The 20,342-nt window shown below is 44.2% G+C and overlaps 2 protein-coding genes across 5 annotated transcripts in view; one reads left to right on the plus strand and one right to left on the minus strand.

Annotated features, from left to right (window-relative positions):
* lins1 (lines homolog 1) overlaps positions 1 to 16,482 on the minus strand; it is a 48,293-nt gene extending 31,811 nt beyond the window's left edge. The window contains exons 1-2 of the mRNA XM_067971647.1: positions 16,406 to 16,482; positions 1,854 to 3,253 (exon numbers count right to left, since the gene is read on the minus strand). Coding sequence (XP_067827748.1) covers positions 1,854 to 2,249 — 396 coding nt within the window. The 5' untranslated portion in view covers positions 2,250 to 3,253; positions 16,406 to 16,482. The remainder of the gene's footprint in view (positions 1 to 1,853; positions 3,254 to 16,405) is intronic.
* A 62-nt stretch (positions 16,483 to 16,544) lies between these two features.
* Positions 16,545 to 20,342, plus strand: part of asb7 (ankyrin repeat and SOCS box containing 7) — a 64,461-nt gene continuing 60,663 nt past the window's right edge. For 2 of the 4 annotated variants that reach the window (XM_067971649.1, XM_067971648.1), the window contains exon 1: positions 16,545 to 16,889. Coding sequence is in view for 1 of the 4 variants with exons in the window: in XM_067971648.1 (XP_067827749.1) it covers positions 16,831 to 16,889 (59 nt within the window). In the remaining 3 variants the exon portion in view is untranslated. The remainder of the gene's footprint in view (positions 16,890 to 20,342) is intronic. The other 2 variants (XM_067971651.1, XM_067971650.1) reach the window with 1 other exon arrangement.

Below are 20,342 nucleotides of genomic sequence, written 5' to 3' on the forward strand. Positions count from 1 at the left end.
TTTGTGTATTTAGATAGAGTGTTTGAGAAAATGGGGGTTTGGGTATAACTAGGGACTACCCATACAAACTGAGGAAGCAGGGGATGTGCTTGGGAATCTGGAAGTTTTACATTTCCTCATAGATTGATTGACCTGTGGAGCAGGATCCCAGAGGAAGTAGGGAAGACTGGCTCTTTACAGTACTTCAAGAAGGTGATAGATGAACCTCTGGAAACAAGGTGATTGTGGAACATTGAAGGCAAGAGTAAATCATTATGGAAAATAATTAATGGGTCTGGGACTCACCTGATTGTGCATGAGGTGGAGTTTTGACAGGCTGGTGGAGGGAGGGGGGACGGTGGGGGAAGGGAAAGTTGATCCATGGGGATGAGATGAGCCGAGCCGAAGGATGGGGCAAGCACATTTGGGGGGAAAGGGATAAGGTGGACATCGAGCATGAGGAATGGGAAGGAGAATGGAAAGGCTAGAATAGAGTACCGCACAGTTGAAGACATTTTTGAAAGCAGGGAGGTGTCAAAGTGGAGAGGACTAGATAGAAAACTTCAGAGTGTAGTGGCTGAAAGATAATGGAGCACGGGACAAGGAGAAGTCTGGTATTAGAGGAGCAAAGAGTGCTTGCAGGCATTTAGGATAGAAGGAGATCACTAAGGGAGGAGCAAGGCCATGAAGATATCTGAAAACATAAGGGAAAATGTGAAATTGCATGATGAAAATGGATGATGGGAATGCGGGACCTAGCATTGGTGAAGATGTGTTTTGGGCGAGTTGAAGCTTGTGGAGAGTTGGTGCAGGGAGCCCAGATAGGAGGGCACTGGAGGAGTCAAGCCTCGAGGTGATGAATGCATGTATTAGGAGTTTCAGTGGGAAGAAGGGAGAGATAGGGGCGGAGGTGGACAATGTTGCAGAGGTGGAAGAACTCGGTTTTGATAAAAGAATGGATCTGAGAGGAGGATGAGCTGAGCTTCGGGTCAGCAGGACGTCAAAGTTCCACACTTCTTGACTCATCTTGAGATTGCAGAAAGGGAGGTTAATGGATTCAAGGCCAAAAATAGCCACATGCACAGAACTCTCTATGGGCAGGCAAAGTGAGAGTGACAGCCCACAGTACAATGATGCTATTGTCAGCTACACTTCACACTCTACAGCTAAGGGTCGCAGATCGGTACTGTAATCTAACCCCAGTTTATAGCAATTAGCCCCACGAAGTACTCGGACACAATACATACAAAGCTGAACACAATCTTTCAAATCATGAAGAGTGCAAGCAATGATAATACATAACGTAACCACACTAGGAATATTGCGCACAGTTCTGGTCTCCATATTACAATAATGTTATAGAAGCACTGGAGAAAGTGCAAAATACATTTACAAAGATGATACCAGAACTGAGAGGTTATAGCTATCAGGAAAGTCTGAACAGGCTAAGGCTCTTTTCGTTAGAAAAGGCTGAGAGGTGACCTGATAGAGGTGTTTAAAATTATGAAGGGGTTTGATAGTGTAGGCACAGAGAAGATGTATCACTTGTGGGAGAGGCCATAAATATAACATAGTCACTAATGAATCCAATAAGGAATTCAGGAGAAACTTCTTTACTCAGGCAATGGTGAGAATGTGGAACTCGCTAACACATGGAGTGGTTGAGGCGAATAGCATAGATGCATTTAAGGGGAAGCTAGATAGGTACATGAGGGAGAAAAGAATAGAAAGATATGTTGATAGTAAATAGAGTGGGAGCAGGCTTGTGTGGAACATAAACACTGGCAGAGACCAGATGGGCCGAATGGCCTGTTTCTGTGAATTCTATGTAAAACATAAAGAATGCTTAGTATCAGAATACCAATCACACTCACCAGTTTAGATATAATTTCCATATCTTCCAATAGAATTCTTATAGTCTTCGTGTACGTTTCTCTGACATCTTGAAGCACTACTTCAGAATGCGTTTTAGAACTCATCATCTGAATCAGGGACATCTGAAGCAACAGGATTTCATTCTGACTGCCATTTGTTGTGGAGAGGCTGTCAGGTAGCATGCCATGACTATCCACAGGCAATGTGCTCCCATGGAAATGATCAGCCTGGTTACTTTTTTCAGTAGATACATTGGTATCCATAGAAATGTTTGACTCTTTCATGCATATATCGGGAGAAAGGAAAGTTGCCAGTTCCTGACTGCTCTCGCTGGGCCTCTCTCCAGCCAACAACTCCCTGTACAGCTGATGAAGACATAGCAAGTATTTTCCCATTATTCTGTATCACTGCATCCCACAAACAGGCTTCAGGTTGGAACTTGGAAGTTGGTAAAGAGAAAACAGAGTACACAAGGGATGTGTAACATCAAACAGGGGAAAGGTGTTGGGGTTCCATGAGGATCAATGCATGGACTTATTATTTCTCATCTATATTTAATAGCCTGGACATCCAAATGAAATGAAAGCTTGTCAAGTTTGCTGATACTCAACTGGGGAGAGTAGTGGCAAAAAAAGATGCAGCAAAACATTTACATAAGAATTCATATCATTAATGCAATATAGCAGAAAGGTGGCAAATAAAATGTAATACTGGCAAATGTATTGTACATTAGTTGAAACATACACATGATAAGCATGCAATGAATGGAATTTAATTAGCACAGAAAGACTTAGAAGGGGACCAGAGTGTGACAGCAGTTCATCAGTTTCAGTGCCTGTGCAATGTGATGAGGGAATGAGAATGTCAGGATAGAATAGCAGCATGTACAATACAGTACAAGTCTCTGAAGGCTATGCCAAGTTACTGGTCAGACCATACTTATAATATGGTCAATTATGGTCACTAATCCCAGAAAAGTAAATGTACATTTAAAGAGGGTGCAGATCAACAAAACAGATCCCAAGTGCAATAGGGATGAAATATGAGGAAAGACTTAAGAAGCTCAAGCTCTTCCATTTGGAAAGAAGGTTACAGGGGACCTCACTAAGGTACATTAAATAGTAATTAGTTTAAAATAAACTCAGATTACTTCAAACTAAACTGCTGAACAAAAACCAAAAGATATAAATCAGTGGAAAGTTAATTTAAAACAGGTATTAGTGAGATCTTCTTTACTCAAAGAGTGATAATTGTTTGGAATAATTTGCCGGGCAGTAGAAACAAAAACGCCAGAGAGGTCGAAAACCGAGGTGGAGAGGAGAGTATTGGCGAATGGGCTTCAGTGGGTCCAGTGGCCTTTCTTGTCCTTAGCTTTTCATGTAGCGATGGAACTTTAGATCTGTAAGAATCAACACAAGAATATTAGCATTAAAAACAGTTTACACAGCACCAATCCCTGATCCCGGTGTTCTCTTCCCCCCAACCTGGACTACACTCCCACTCCAGTAGCTTTGCTTCCCAGGATAATAAACCTGAACAGCAGCTAGCTCTGCACATGCGCTGTGCCCAATCTGCGCAGACGGTATATCAAAATGGATCCTGCGCGAAGCACAAGGAAAGTAACATCTGAGAGGAAAAGACTTACCTCTAGAGAGAGGAGCCGGAGTGACATGAGCAAGGAGAGAGGAGCCAGTGATGTGCAAGAAAGGGGACAGAAAGCCAAAGAAATACTGAAGAGGCACGATGGGCCGAATGGCCTCCTGCACTATACATATTTGGCCTGATAGAATGGCTGAAGCTCAGCTTACAAAGGGTTAATGCCAAGATACACAAGCCATTTTGAATGTTAAGATGATTAGATGTAATACCAGATGGAATAACCTTCACAATGCGTAATTTTGCATGTTACCTTAGTTTTGAGAAAATGGGGAATCATTGAGTACCTTCCACAGCTGATGGTGCAATGGTTTTCATGGGGGAGGGGCATTATTTTTAAATAATTTTGACAGTGCAATTTCTAGGCTAGATCAAAAGTGGATTTTTTCCCCCCTCATTGGAAAAGTTGAAGAGGATTACAGTTTGGTTCCCTCTGACCCCAAGAGATTTAAACGTAGCCGGAAGATGAACTTCAATTACTGGGTTCCTCCCAATCCCTCTTTATTTTGGCTTCAAATTCAGTTAAAACATTTTCTGAGAAAGATGGCAAATTATTTGGGCTGAAGGGTAAATCTTTGTAAAAGAACTTGGAAACTGAGTATTCTGAGGTAACTTCTTAAATGGAAATTTATATTTATTAAAGACTATATAGCTGGGGTTTTCCACTTCTCTGCTCAGCAGCAAATGAGTTTCCATTTATTGGCAAACACACTAATTATGCACGAACTGCTTCAAGGCTGGAACCAACAGGGAAAGCGGTGGGTGGGTGGGGGTGCCAGACAGGCCTAAAATATTGGTTCGGCCTCAGTTGGAGTATGATGGCCAATTCTGGGCACCATACATTAAGAAGAATGTCATGGCCTTGAAGCAAGTGCAGAGGAGATTTACTAGAATGGTAGCAGAGATGCAGGATTTCAGTTATGTGGAGAGGGTAGAAAAACTGGGATTATTCCCTTTAGAGCAGAGAAGGTTATGGGGAGATTTGATAGAGGTGTTCAAAATCATGAAGGGTTTTGGTAGAGTAAATAAGGAGAAACTGTTTCCAGTAGAAGGGTTGGTAACCAGAGGACACAGATTTAAGGTAATTGGCAAAAAAACCAGAGGCAACATGAGGAGACATTTTTTTAACGCAGCGAGTTATGATGATCTGGAATGCACTGCCTGAAAGGGTAGCGGAAGCAGATTCAATAAGAACACAAGAAGTAGGAGCAGGAGGTAGGCCTTACGGCCCCTCGAGCCTGCTCCGCCATTCAATCATATCATGGCTGACTTTGACCTCAACTCCACTTTCCCATCCGATCTACATACCCCTTGATTCCCCTTGAGTCCAAAAATGTATCTCTCAGCCTTGAATATATTCAATGACTCAGCATCCACAGCCCGCTGGGGTAGAGAATTCCAAAGAATCACAACCCTCTGCGAGAAGAAATTCCTCCTCATCTCAGCCTTGAATGGCCGACCCCTTATCCTGCAACTATGCCCCCTAGTTCTAAACTCTCTAGCCAGGGGAAACAATCTCTCAGCATCTACCCTGTCAAGCACACTCATAATCTTAAATGTTTCAATGAGATCATCTCTCATTCTTCTAAACTCCAGAGAGTATAGGCCCATTCTACTCAACCTTTTTTCATAGGACAACATTCTCACCCCAGGAATTAATCTAGTGAACCTTTGTTGCACCGCCTCAAAGGCAAGTATATCTTTCCTTAGATAAGGAGACCAAAACTGTACACAGTACTCCAGGTGAGGTCTCACTAAAGCCCTGTACAATTGTAGTAAGACTTCCTTACTCTTGTACTCCAACCCCCTTGCAATAAAGGCCAACATGCCATTTGCTTTCCTAATTGCCTGCTGTACCTGCATACTAACTTTTTATGTTTCTTGTACCAGGACACCCAAGTCTCTCTGAACACCAACGTTTAATAGCTTCTTAGCATTTAAAAATATTCTGTTTTTCTATTCTTCCGACCAAAGTGAATACTTTCTCTTTTCCTCATATTATACTCCATCTGCCACCTTCAGGCTCACTCACTTAATCTGTCTATATCCCTTTGCAGGCTCTTCGTGTCCTCCTCACAGCTTACTTTCCCACCTAGCTTTATATCATCAGTAAACCTGGATACATTACGCTCGGTCATTTCATCTAAGTCATTAATATAGATTGTAAATAGCTGAGGCCCAAGCACTGATCCTTGCAGCACTCCACCAGTTACAGCCTGCCAACCTGAGTATGACCTGTTTATCCCTACTCTGTTTTCTGTCCTTTAACCAATCCTCTATCCATGCTAATATATTACCTCCAACCCCATGAGCCCTTACCTTGTGTAACAACCTTTTATGTGACACCTTATCGAATAATAACTTTCAAAAGGGAATTGGATAAATGCTTGAAAGGGAAATATTTGTGGGGTTAAGGGGAAAGGCAGGGGAATGGGACTAATTGGATAGCTTTTTCAAAGAGCTGCAGAGGCAAAATGGGCCAAATAGTCTCCTGCTGTACTGTATCATTCTGAGCTCAAAACGTGGCAAGGGCACTTTGAGCCCTTTTTTCCTGGATCCTCATCCCCTCAAGCTGCCAGACCCTGCCCCCCAATATTACCAGGTCCTGACCCCTCTCCCCTTCTTCTGTAACCAGGATTTCTCACTCCGGACTTCGCCACCTCTTGATGCCAGGTCCCAGGTCTTCCCCCCCCTACCAATGCTCACAAACCCCCGTCTTTACCAAGGAAGAAGATGCTGCCACAGTCTCAGTAAAGGAAGATATAGTTGAGATACTGGATAGGCCAAAAATTGATAAATAAGAGGTACTAGAAAGGCTAGCTGTACTTAAAGTAGATAAGCTAACCGGTCCGGATGGGATGCATCCTAGGCTGCTGAGGGAAGTAAGGGTGGAAATTGCAGAGGTACTGGCCACAATCTTCCAAACATCCGTAGATTCGGGGGTGGTGCCAGAGGGCTGGAGAATTGAAAATGTTATACCTTTGTTCAAAAATGGGTGCAAGGATAAACCCAATAACTATAGGCCAGTCAGTTTAACCTCAGTGGTGGGTAAACTTTTAGAAACGATAATCCGGGACAGAATTAACAGTCACTTGGACGAGCGTGGATTGATTAGGGAAAGCCAGCTCGGATTTGTTAAAGGCAAATCGTGTTTAACTAACCTGATAAGAGTTTGTTGATGAGGTAACAGAGAGGGTAGATGAGGGCAATGCAGTTGATATGGTGTATATGGATTTTCAAAAGGCGTTTGATAAAATGCCGCATGGTAGGCTTATCATCAAGATTGCAGCCCATGGAATAAAGGGGGCAGTAGCAACATGGATACAGAATTGGCTAAGGGACAGGGAACAGAGAGTAGTGGTGAACGGTTGTTTTTCGGACTGGAGGGAGGTGTACAGTGGTGTTCCCCAGGGGTCAGTGCTGGGACTACTGCTTTTCTTGATATATATTAATCACTTGGACTTGGGTGTACAGGGCACAATTTCAAAATTTGCAGATGACACAAAACTTGGACGGGTAGTAAACAGTGAGGAGGATAGTGATAGGCTTCAAGAGGATACAGACAGGCTGGTGGAAAGGGCGGACACGTGGCAGAAGAAATTTAATGCAGAAAAATGCAAAGTGATACATTTCGGTATGAAGAACAAGGAGAGGCAATATAAACTAGAGGGCACAACTCTAAAAGGGGTACAGGAACAGAGAGATCTGGGGGTATATGTGCACAAATCGTTGAAGGTGGCAGGGCAGGTTGAGAAAGTGGTTAAAAAAGCATACGAAAACCTGGGCTTTATAAATAGAGGCATCGAGTACAAAAGTATGGAAGTTATGATGAACCTTTATAAAACACTGGTTCGGCCACAACTGGAGTATTGTATCCAGTTCTGGGCAGTGCACTTCAGGAAAGATGTGAAGGCCTTAGAAAGGGTGCAGAAGAGATTTACTAGAATGATTCCAGGGATTAGGGACTTTAGTTACGTGGATAGACTGGAGAAGCTGGGGTTGTTCTCTCTGGAACAGAGACAGTTGCGAGGAGATTTGATAGAGGTATTCAAAATCATGAAAAGTCTAGACAGAGTAGAATAGAGAGAACCTGTTCCCATTGGCGGAAGGCTCAAGGACCAGAGGACATAGATTTAAGGTGATTGGCAAAAGAACCAAAGGTGACATGAGGAAGAACTCTTTTACACAGCGAGTGGTTAGGATGTGGAATGCATTGTCCGAGGGGGTGGTGGAGGCAGATTCGATCATGGCCTTCAAAAGGGAACCAGATAAGTACTTGAAAGGAAAAAATTTGCAGGGCTATGGGGAAAGGGTAGGGGAATGGGACTAGCTGGATTGCTCTTGCATAGAGCCGGCGCGTACTCGATGGGCCGAATGGCCTCCTTCCATCCTGTAACCTTTCTATGATTCTACCCTGAGGCCTTGGGAGCAATGCTGTTTGACCATAGAACTGTCCCAGATCCAAGAACCAATGCACCCACAAACATTCTCCCAATAATCCAAGATCCCAGGACCTGCCCCAATGTTTCTAGAATTTCTCTCTGTTGTGCCCCTAGACCCCATTCCCCACTTCCTCAATGTACTGTTAGACCCTGTGACACCCATCCTAGTACAGTCAAACTCTGGGCTCCCTTCCCAGATCCCAGGACTGCTCCTAATGCTGATAAATTAAGTGTCCTTGATAATACTACTTGAATAAAACCCGTTCTTATAAAATATCAGACTCACCGTGAGCAACACCATGGGATATCAGCTGGTAGCTATAAAAAATTGGCACACACTTTCTGTGTCACACTCTGACACTGCACTTTGGTTCACTCAAATTTCTTCAATTACAGATAACTTTCTTTCAGTGTACCTGTTTTCCCAACTCCAGTCCCTTAAGCCCCAACATGCATGTATGAGCATCCTCCCTCCTCCCGATCACACACCTGCTCCCCAAATTGCTCTGGCTCAATGAACTGCTATTCTATTCTGCGCTATTTATTTTTGTACCTGGACAGTTATTTTCTGTTTTTCTGTTTTAATTTTTCTTCCTTTTTTGAGCTTTCTATTTTTCAACGTTTATAATCACAGACCTGCCCTGAATAATCACCATCCACGTCCCAGCCACCACAATCTCCAACCACGCCACACCATGCATACAAGGACGTCTCCCAGTATTCTGGCCAACATTCCGCCCTCAATCAACATCACCTAAAACATTAATTGTTTACGTTTCCCACTTGATGTTTGTGAGACCTTGCTCTGCACAAACTGGCTGCCATGTTTGCCCATAAAACGAGTGATTGCATTTCAAAAGTAATTCACTGGCTGTGGGGTGTCCTGAGCGTGCAAAAGGTGCTATATAAACGCAATTTTTTTCTTAAAATCAAAGAATGGTTCCAGCACAGAAGGAGGCCATTCGGCCCATCGAGCCTGAGCCAGCAATTTATAAGAACAATCCAGCTCATAGAATCATAGAAAGTTACTGCAGAGAAGGAGGCCATTCGGCCCATCATGTCCGTGCCGGCCAAAAAAGAGCTATCCAGTTTAATCCCACTTTCCAGCACTTGGTCCGTAGCCCTGTAGGTTACGGCGCTTCAAGTGCACATCCAAGTACTTTTTAAATGAGTTGAGGGTTTCTGCCTCAACACCCTTTCAGGCAGTGAGTTCCAGACCCCCACTACCCCCTGGGAGAAAACATTTCTCCTCAGTTCCCCTCTAATCCCTCTACCAATTACTTTAAAACTATGCCCCCGGTCACTGACCCCTCTGCTAAGGGAAATAGGTCCTCCCTATCCACTCTATCTAGTCCCGTCATAATTTTATATATCTCAATTAAATCTCTCCTCAGCCTCCTTTGTTCCAAAGAAAACATCCCCAATTTTGATGCTATTAGACAGGAACTTTCAGAAGTTGATTGGGAGAGTCTGTTGGCAGGCAAAGGGACGTCTGGTAAGTGGGAGGCTTTCAAAAGTGTGTTAACCAGGGTTCAGTGTAAGCACATTCCTTATAAAGTGAAGGGCAAGGCTGGTAGAAGTAGGGAACCTTGGATGACTCGGGAGATTGAGGCACTAGTCAAAAATAAGAAGGAGGCATATGACATGCATAGGCAGCTGGGATCAAGTGGATCCCTTGAAGAGTATAGAGATTGCCGGAGTAGAGTTAAGAGAGAAATCAGGAGGGCAAAAAGGGGATATGAGATTGCTTTGGCAGATCAGGCAAAGGTGAATCCAAAGAGCTTCTACAAATACATAAAGGGCAAAAGGGTAACTAGGGAGAGAGTAGGGCCTCTTAAGGATCAACAAGGTCATCTATGTGCGGAACCACAAGAGATGGGTGAGATCCTGAATGAATATTTCACATCGGTATTTACGGTTGAGAAAGGCATGGATGTTAGGGAACTTGGGGAAATAAATAGTGATGTCTTGAGGAGTGTACATATTACAGAGAGGGAGGTGCTGGAAGTCTTAACGCGCATCAAGGTAGATAAATCTCCGGGACCTGATGAAATGTATCCCAGGACGTTATGGGAGGTTAGGGAGGAAATTGCGGGTCCCCTAGCAGAGATATTTGAATCATCCACCGCTACAGGTGAGGTGCCTGAAGATTGGAGGGTAGCAAATGTTGTGCCTTTGTTTAAGAAGGGCGGCAGGGAAAAGCCTGGGAACTACAGACCAGTGAGCCTGACATCTGTAGTGGGTAAGTTGTTAGAGGGTATTCTGAGGGACAGAATCTACAGGCATTTGGAGAGGCAGGGACTAATTAGGAACAGTCAGCATGGTTTTGTGAGAGGAAAATCATGTCTCACGAATTTGATTGAGTTTTTTGAAGGGGTAACCAAGAAGATAGATGAGGGCTGTGCAGTAGACGTGGTCTACATGGACTTCAGCAAAGCATTTGACAAGGTACCGCATGGTAGGTTGTTACATAAGGTTAAATCTCATGGGATCCAAGGTGAGGTAGCCAATTGGATACAAAATTGGCTTGACGACAGAAGACAGAGGGTGGTTGTCGAGGGTTGTTTTTCAAACTGGATGCCTGTTTCCAGCGGTGTGCCTCAGGGATCGGTGCTGGGTCCGCTGTTATTTGTTATTTATATTAATGATTTGGATGAGAATTTAGGAGGCATGGTTAGTAAGTTTGCGGATGACACCAAGATTGGTGGCATTGTGGACAGTGAGGAGGGTTATCTGGGATTGCAGCGGGATCTTGATAAATTGGGCCAGTGGGTCGATGAATGGCAGATGGAGTTTAATTTAGATAAATGTGAGGTGATGCATTTTGGTAGATCGAATCGGGCCAGGACCTACTCCGTTAATGGTAGGGCGTTGGGGAGAGTTATAGAACAAAGAGATCTAGGAGTACAGATTCATAGCTCCTTGAAAGTGGAGTCACAGGTGGATAGGGTGGTGAAGAAGGCATTCAGCATGCTTGGTTTCATTGGTCAGAACATTGAATGCAGGAGTTGGGATGTCTTGTTGAAGTTGTACAGGGCATTGGTGAGGCCACACTTGGAGTACTGTGTACAGTTCTGGTCACCCTATTATAGAAAGGATATTATTAAACTAGAAAGAGTGCAGAAAAGATTTACTAGGATGCTACCGGGACTTGATGGTTTGACTTACAGGGAGAGGTTAGACAGACTGGGACTTTATTCCCTGGAGAGTAGGAGGTTAAGGGGTGATCTTATAGAAGTCTATAAAATAATGAGGGGCATAGATAAGGTCGATAGTCAAAATCTTTTCCCAAAGGTAGGGGAGTCTATAACGAGGGGGCACAGATTTAAGGTGAGAGGGGAGAGATACAAAAGGATCCAGAGGGGCAATTTTTTCACTCAAAGGGTGGTGAGTGTCTGGAACGAGCTGCCAGAGGCAGTAGTAGAGGCGGGTACAATTTTGTCTTTTAAAAAGCATTTGGACAGTTACATGGGGAAGATGGGTATCGAGGGATATGGGCCAAGTGCAGGCAATTGGGACTAGCTTAGTGGTATAAACTGGGCGACATGGACATGTTGGGCCGAAGGGCCTGTTTCCATGTTGTAACTTCTATGATTCTATGATTCTATGATTCTATCCAATCTTTTCTCATAGCTAAAATTCTCCAGCCCTGGCAATATCCTCGTAAACCTCCTCCGTACCCGCTCGAGTGAAATCACATTTTTCCTGTAATGTGGTGACCAGAACTGTACACAGTACTCTGTGGCCTAATCAATATTTTATACAGTTCTAGCATAACCTCCCTGCTCTTATATTCTATGCCTCACCTAATAAAGGAAAGTATTCCATATCCCTTTTTAAGCACGTTATCTACCTTCAGGGATCTGTGAACATGCCACTCCAAGGTACCTCACTTCCTCTACACCTCTCAGTATCCTCCCATTTATTGTGTACTCCATTGCCTTGTTTGCCTTCCCCAAATGCATTACTTCACACTTCTCTGGATTGAATTTTATTTCCCACTTTTCCTGCCCACCTGACCAGTCCACTGATATCTTCTTGCAGTCTACAGCTTTCCTCCTCACTATCAACCACACGGCCAATTTCTGTATCATCTGCAAACTTCTTAATCAAGCCCCCCACATTCAAGTCCAAAACATTAATATATACCACAAAGAGCCTTGTGGAACCCACTGGAAACAGCCTTCCAGTCGCAAAAACACCCGTCAACCATTACCCTTTGCTTCCTACATAAAGAGCAAGAGGATAACTAAGGAAAGAGTAGGGCCTAATAGAGACCAAAAAGGTAACATATGTGTGGAGGCAGAAGATGTGGGTATGGTTCTTAATGAATGCTTTGTGTCTGTCTTCACAAAAGAGGGGGACGATGCAGAGATTGTAGTTAATGAGGAGGAGTGTGAAATATTGGATGGGATAAACATAGTGAGAGAGGAAGTATTAAGGGGATTAGCAACTTTGAAAGTAGATAAATCGCCAGGCCCAGCTGAAATGTGTCCCAGGCTGTTAAGAGATGCAAGGGAGAAAATAGCAGATGCTCTGACCATCGTTTTCCAATCCTCCCTGGCTACAGGTGTGGTGCCAGAGGATTGGAGGACTGCTAACATTGTACCCTTGTTTAAAAAGGGAGAAAGAGATAGACCGAGTAATTATATAGGCCAGTCAGTCTAACCTGGGTGGTGGGCAAATTATTGGAATCAATTCTGAGGGACAGCATAAATCGTCATTTAGAAAGGCACAGGTTAATCAAGGACAGTCAGCATGGATTTGTTAAGGGAAGGTCGTGTCTGACTAACTTGATTGAATTTTTTGAGGTAACAAGGAGGGTCAATGAGGGTAATGCGTTTGATGTTGTGTACACGGATGTTAGTAAGGCTTTTGACGAGGTCCCACATGGCAGACTGGTCAAAAAGGTAAAAGCCTATGGGATCCATGGGAAAGTGGCTGGTTGGATCCAAAATTGGCTCAGTGGCAGGAAGCAAAGGGTAATGGTTGATGTGTGTTTTTGTGACTGGAAGGTTGTGTCCAGTGGGGTCCCACAAGGCTCAGTACTAGCTCCCTTGCTTTTTGTGGTATATATTAATGATTTGGACTTGAATGTAGGGAGCTTGATCATGAAGTTTGCAGATGATACAAAAATTGGCCTTGTGGTTGATAGTGAGGAGGAAAGATGTAGACTGCAGGAAGATATCAATGGGCTGGTCAGGTGGACAGAAAAGTGGCAAATGGAATTCAATCCAGAGAAGTTTGAGGTAATGCATTTAGGGAGGGCAAACAAGGCAAGGGAGTACACAATAAATGCGAGGATACCGAGGGGTGTAGAGGAACAAAGGGATCTTGCAGTGCATGTCCACAGATCCTTGAAGGTAGCAGGATATGTAGATAAGGTGGTTATTTTTTCTTTAATCAATATTGCCACCCCCCCTTCTTTTTTATCACCCCTCTATCTCGTCTGAAAACCCTGTAACCAGGAATGTTGAGTTGTCATTCCTGCTCCTGTTTAAGTCCCAGTTAGTCCCACTCCCCCGCACTTTCCCCATAACCCTGCAAATGTTTTCACTTCGAGTATTTATTCAATTCCTTTTTGAAAGCCACGATTGAATCTGCTTCCACCACCCTTTCAGGTAGCACATTCCAGATTATAACTACTCGCTGCGTAGAAAAGTTTTTCTTCATGTCACCTTTGGTTTTTTTTTTGCCAATCACCTTAAATCTGTGTCCTCTGGTTCTCGACTCTTCCGCCAATGGGAACAATTTCTCTTTATTTACTTTATCTAAACCCTTAATGATTTTGGACACTTCTATCAAATCTCCTCTCAACCTTCTCTGCTCTAAGGAGAACAACTCCAGTTTCTCCAGTCTATCCACGTAACTGAAGCCCCTTATCCCTGGAACCATTCTAGTAAATCTTTTCTGCATCCTCTCTAAGGCCTTCACATCCTTCCCAAAGTGCGGTGCTCAGAATTGGACACAATACTCCAGTTGTGGCCAAACCAGTGTTTTATAAGGATTCAAGATAACTTCCTTGCTTTTGTACTCTATGCCTCTATTTATAAAGCCCAGGATCCTGTACGCCTTTCTAACTGCTTTCTCAACCTGTTCTGCCACCTTCAAAGATTTGTGCACATATGCCCTCAGGTCTCTCTGTTCTTGCACCCCCTTTAGAATTGTACTATTTAGTTTATGTTGCATCTCCTCATTCTTCCTGCCAAAATGTATCACTTCGCACTTCTCTGCGTTAAATTTCATCTGACATGTGTTCACCCATTCCACCAGCCTGTCTCTGTCCTCTTGAAGTCCATCACTATCCTCCTCACTGTTTACTACACTTCCAAGTTTTATGTCATCTGCAAATTCTGAAATTGCGCCCTGTACATCCAAGTCCAAGTCTTTAATACATATCAAAAAAAGCAGTGGTCCTTGTACCAACCCTTTCTTTCTTTGCACAATTCTATTGCACCTCATTGATTTTTATATCTGCAGTTATTCTTCTATTCCTTTCATTTTTCCTCCCTTTTAACCTTTTCCATATTTATCAATCTCCTACATGTAACCTCTCACCTCAACTACAATACAGTCCACCTCCATCCATGCATATATTTTGCTGAACTGCAGCTTTCATTTTTATCAATATTTATCATGAGTTCATATTACTTTAATCAAACTTTTTTTAAAAACCTTATCATTTATATGTTTTTCATTCAGTTGTAATGTAGATTTCTCACCTCCCTTAAATATTTACCACATCTTCTGACTTTCCCTGAGCATTGCCACTGGAGATTTATATGTATCTTTTACACATCGTTTTTACTTAAAAAAATGACAAATGGATTTCACAAGTGCTGGGAATGAACATTAGAATGCAAGACATTGGATTAATTAACTGAAGCCTACAGAGGGTAGGATTGGGAAAGGTCATATAGCTTCAAATCAGGTCAAAAAACACCTTAAAAGGAACATCATCCCTGATGTCATTTTTCCCAGAGACTGACTCATACCAGTGATATACAAAGGATGTGATCAAGAAGAACCTGCATTTATCCAACCTCAGAAAAGAGCCAACATGTTCCTTTCAATTTCCCACACTGGCCAACCTTCTGGCCTCTCTGAGTGAAAGTGTCAGTGTTGTGGACCATCTTTATTAAAAGCTGTGTGAACAAATTTCACATTGGGACCCTCACAAGTTACAACCAGAGGAAGCTTCACTACACCAGCTTGAACTGAATTTAAACCCAGGTCCCAAAGCTGAAGCTGATCCACAGGTCAGTGTAATTCATTACAGTCTCAGTCTGTATACTCTGATCCACAGGTCAGTGTAATTCATTACAGTCTCAGTCTGTATACTCTGATCCTCAGGTTAGTGTAATTCATTACAGTCTCAGTCTGTATACTCTGATCCTCAGGTTAGTGTAATTCATTACAGTCTCAGTCTGTATACTCTGATCCTCAGGTCAGTGTAATTCATTACAGTCTCAGTCTGTATACTCTGATCCTCAGGTTAGTGTAATTCATTACAGTCTCAGTCTGTATACTCTGATCCTCAGGTTAGTGTAATTCATTACAGTCTCAGTCTGTATACTCTGATCCTCAGGTTAGTGTAATTCATTACAGTCTCAGTCTGTATACTCTGATCCACAGGTCAGTGTAATTCATTACAGTCTCAGTCTGTATACTCTGATCCTCAGGTTAGTGTAATTCATTACAGTCTCAGTCTGTATACTCTGATCCTCAGGTTAGTGTAATTCATTACAGTCTCAGTCTGTATACTCTGATCCTCAGGTCAGTGTAATTCATTACAGTCTCAGTCTGTATACTCTGATCCTCAGGTTAGTGTAATTCATTACAGTCTCAGTCTGTATACTCCTATCCTCAGGTCAGTGTAATTCATTACAGTCTCAGTCTGTATACTCTGATCCTCAGGTCAGTGTAATTCATTACAGTCTCAGTCTGTATACTCCGATCCTCGGGTTAGTGTAATTCATCATAGCGAGGGGGTAGGGAGAGGCACTGGTGAAGGATCCATGGGGCAACCTGTGAAGATGCGAGTGTCCCTTTCATTCTCTAGCGATTGCACCCACCCTACCTCCACCTCCTCCTCCTCTCCACTACCCTCCATCCCCCTCCCCAAATCACTAACCAGAACAAATCTCCTTAAAGCCTCTGCTAACTCGGAATCCTTTCCACCCCCTGCTCCCATGACAGAAACCCCAGGTTCACCAGCCTTTCTTCCCACATGCAGCCTCTCGAACCTGGTGCCAATGCGGCGGCGGCTGCTCCATGGCCCCTGCCTGTAGAGAGGAGGCGGCGGCGGCGGGAGGGGTTACCTCGAACGTCCAGATCCAACCCCCTGCGTATGAAGCCTCTCCCCCCGCCCCCGCCGCCGGGCTGCCTCCTCCTCCTCCTCCTCCTCCTCCCCTCTCTCCCGCCCGCCCGCCGCCGGGTCCCCTCTGACTGACCGGGAAGCGTTCTGGAATATTCCGCGCTTCTCTCTCCCGCCCATCCGACCGGCGCTGTCCGTTTGTCGCGCGCTCCCGACTCTCCCGGCACTGCGCATGCCCGGGTTTTGAAAGCGGGGGCACGCGCCCTGGGGTGGGGGGCGGCCCTGCGCATGCGCGCGGGGTAGATGCCCGGGTCCCTCGGACTGAAATGGCTCCGCAGCAACAAGTTCCCCAGGAAATTGCGTACGGCCCACACCTCGCATCTGGGGCCTGGTCAACCCCCGGTCACACGCTTCCAGCAGGTAGGGCGCCTTGTACGAGTGCAGCAGACGGCCCGGTAGCGGCCAGGCCCTCCTGTCAAGCGGCGAGCACGGCGCAGTGTTAGTCGGCGAGTCCGGGGCGCCCCCCGGCCCGGCCCGGCCCGCCCTGGCGGCTGAGTGAGGATGCGTGGAGACGGACCAATGAGGGGGAAAAAGGGAGGCCGAGTGAGAGCCAGAGTAATGTAAGTGTGAACGGAGGAGGCAGGGGACCGGGGACCGGGGGTGGGGGGGGGAAGCTCCCACCTGATCCGCCGCATCATGGTGAGGGGCAGGGCGCGTCACACCTGGGGCACCAACTGCAGCCGGGTCCCGGCCCCCAGCTCCGATACTGGGCTCTTCCCCCCCCCCCCCCCCCCACACCCCAGGGGGGTTGGGCAAAGGGGCGAACTGCACCCAAACTCCGGGCAGCCCCCACCCCCTCACCCCCTCCACTCACTTGACAGGCGAAGTTTTCTTTTTAAAACCCAGTCTTTAGCAGCGTGGTGTAAGGTGATCTTAAGATTGTTTTAAGTCAGTGATGTTGCCTTAGGAGATTGTTATAACTTAAACATAAATAACTGCAGATGTTGGAAATGCACAGCAGGTCTGCGAAGAGAACTGATTAGGGGTTACAACTGATATGTTAACCTCTTTTTTTTGTAGATGCTGATGATCTGTGTTTCTAGTGTTTTCTGTTTTTGTTTTACAACTTTAGTGTTTGTTCCATTGATTCGATTTTGTGGGACAGGTCTGCCTGCTCATTTGCACCTAGAAGGTACCATATAAAAAGGGGAATACTTTACAAAAAAATTGCTGGATAGTATATTTGTTTGCAACTCAAAGGGATGTATGTTCCTGCATTGTGTCAATGCCAAAATTACATTGTCATGTTAAGACAAATATGCGGCACAATTATTCTCACTCTCCAGCTATTGCCATTTTAATTTTCCATGACCATACATTATGTTTAAAATTATAGATTGCTCTCTTGTTCATTGGCACTTATTAGTAACATAAGGATAAGGTTCAACCCCTGGCCCCTGCTCTGACATTGTTAAATCATGGCTGATCTATCCCCAACTCTATTTAACTGCCGTTGCTCCATATTCCTTGATACCCTTGCCTAACACACATTTATCGGTTTCAGTCTTGAAAGCTCCAATTGTGCCAGCACCCATAGCCTTTTGTAGGGGAGTGTTCCAGATTTGCACTGCCCTATGTGCCATTCCTGATTTTCCTCCTAAATGGCCTGGCTCTAATTTTAAGATTATGTCTCCTTGATCTTCAGTCCCCCACCAGAGGAGAGAATTTCTCTTTATCTACTCTATCAAATCCTTTTAAACACCTCGATCTTCTATACTCAAGGGAATACAAGCCATGTTTATGCAACCTGTCCTCATATAATTTGACCCTCTTAGTCCTGATATTCTGGTGAATCTGCACTGCACCCCTTTGAAGGCCCGTGTATCCTTCCTGAGGTGCAGTGCCCAAAATTGAATGCAGTACTCCAGATGGGGTCTGACCAAGGTTATGTGCAACTTATTGCCTAAAGGATGAACAGGTGCCCAGGCTGTTGCCAAAGCTGTGTTTTAGAACTACATTTGTTTCCCTTTGATTATTTTAATATTTATTTGTGTGCAGTTTTTACATAAACTACCTGTGGACAAGAATTTAAATACTGCAAGGAATAAAATGCCAAAATATCAACCATAGCAGCAGCAGGAAGCAAGTTTTTTTTTAAAAAGTGAATTCTGGCGAAAGTCAGATATTCCCTTGCAAGTCATAATTTTTTTTCCCTCCAACCTGTAATACTCAAATATTCCTCCAATGGTTTACATAGCAACATTTTAGCTCCATAATTAAATAAAACTTCAAAACTGTACAAGTTATGATTGAATTATGGGCATTCCAAACTTGGCATTGGTTTCGATACTGGTGTTTACAAAATTTGCACTTGCTTGCAAATGTATTTTGAATCAGTGTTTTAATCTTTGAAGTTTTATTTAGTGATGGTGATAAATGTTTTCATTCGCTCCGCAACTTCCAACAAAACTTGAAGAATTTTGCAGCACAGAAGAACATTTGGTCCACCGTTTCTACACCAGTTCTCAAAGATCTATCCGCTTGGTTGCATTCCCTGCCTTTTCCCCATAACTGTTTAAATCTTCAAATATTTATCTGCTTTCATTTAAAAGTTATTATGGATTCTGCTTCCACCAGAATTAGGGCATTCCATGTACCATAGAATCATAGAAAGGTTACAGCATGGAAGGAGGCCATTTGGCCCATCGAGTCCGCACCAGCTCTGTGCAAGAGCAATCCAGCTAGTCCCACTCCCCTGCCCTATCCCCATAGCCCTGTGGATTTTTTCCTTTCAAGTACTTATCCAGTTCCCTTTTGAAGGCCATGATTGAATCTGCCTCCACCATCCCCTCAGGCAGTGCATTCCAGATCCTAACTACTCTGTTTAAAAAAAAGTTTTTCCTCATGTCACCTTTGGTTCTGTAAATCACTGTAAATCTACATCCACTGGTTCTTGACCCTTCCGCCAGTGGGAACAGGTTCTCTCTATCTACTCTGCCTAGACCTTTTGAATACCTCGATCAACTCTCCGCGCAACCGTTTCTGTTCCAATGAGAACAACTCCAGATTCTCCAGTCTATCCATGTAACTAAAGTCCCTCATCCCTGGAATCGTTCTAGTAAATCTCTTCTGCACTCTCTTTAAGGCCTTCACATCATTCTTTAAGGCCTTCACATCATTCCTGAAGTGCGGTGCCCTAAACTGGGCACAATACTCCGGTTGTGGCCGAACCAGTGTTTTATAAAGGTTCATCGTATTTGTATTTTTTATTTAAAAATATGTATTGTTCTTAACCTTTTTCATTCTTTTGATGATTAAACCTATGACCTCTAGTTATTGCCTCACTGACCAGTGGAAATATTTTCCCCGTTAACTTCATCAAACTCCATTCCCTGGCCACTGTCTGAAGCTGAACCAGACCGTTTGCAACCTTGGCATCCTACCTGATCCTGAGATGAGCTTCTGACCACATATTTGCTACATTACCAAGACCACTTACTTCCATCTCCATTATATCGCCTGTCTCCTCCCCTGCCTCAATCCATCTGCTGCTGAAACCCTCATCCATACCTTTGTTATCTCTGGACGTGACTATTCCAATGCTCACCTGGCTGGCATCCCATCTTGTGCACCCCCCCCCTCCCCTGCCGCCCCCATAAACTTGAGCTCATCCAAAACCCTGCTGCCTGTATCCTAACTCGCACTATGTCCTGTTCATCTGTCATCACTGTGCTCGCTGACCTACATTGGCTCCTGGTGTGGCAATGCCTCGATTTAAAAAAAAATTATTATCCTTGTTTTCAAATCTCTCCGTGACCTCCTCCAGCCCTACAATCCTCCGAGATCTCTGTGCTCCTCCAATTCTGGCCTTTTGCTCATCCCCGATTTTTATCGCTACGCTATTTGGAATTCCCGCCCTAAACCTCTCCGTGTCTCTCTCCTCCTTTTAAAAATAACCTCTTTGACCAAGCTTTTGGTCACCTGTCCTAATATCTCCTTATGTGACTCGGTGTCAAATTTTGTTTGATAATCACTCCCATGAAGCGCCTTGGGACATTTTACAACGTTAAAGG

Source organism: Heptranchias perlo, chromosome 34 (assembly GCF_035084215.1).
Source record: "Heptranchias perlo isolate sHepPer1 chromosome 34, sHepPer1.hap1, whole genome shotgun sequence".
Taxonomy (NCBI): domain Eukaryota; kingdom Metazoa; phylum Chordata; class Chondrichthyes; order Hexanchiformes; family Hexanchidae; genus Heptranchias; species Heptranchias perlo.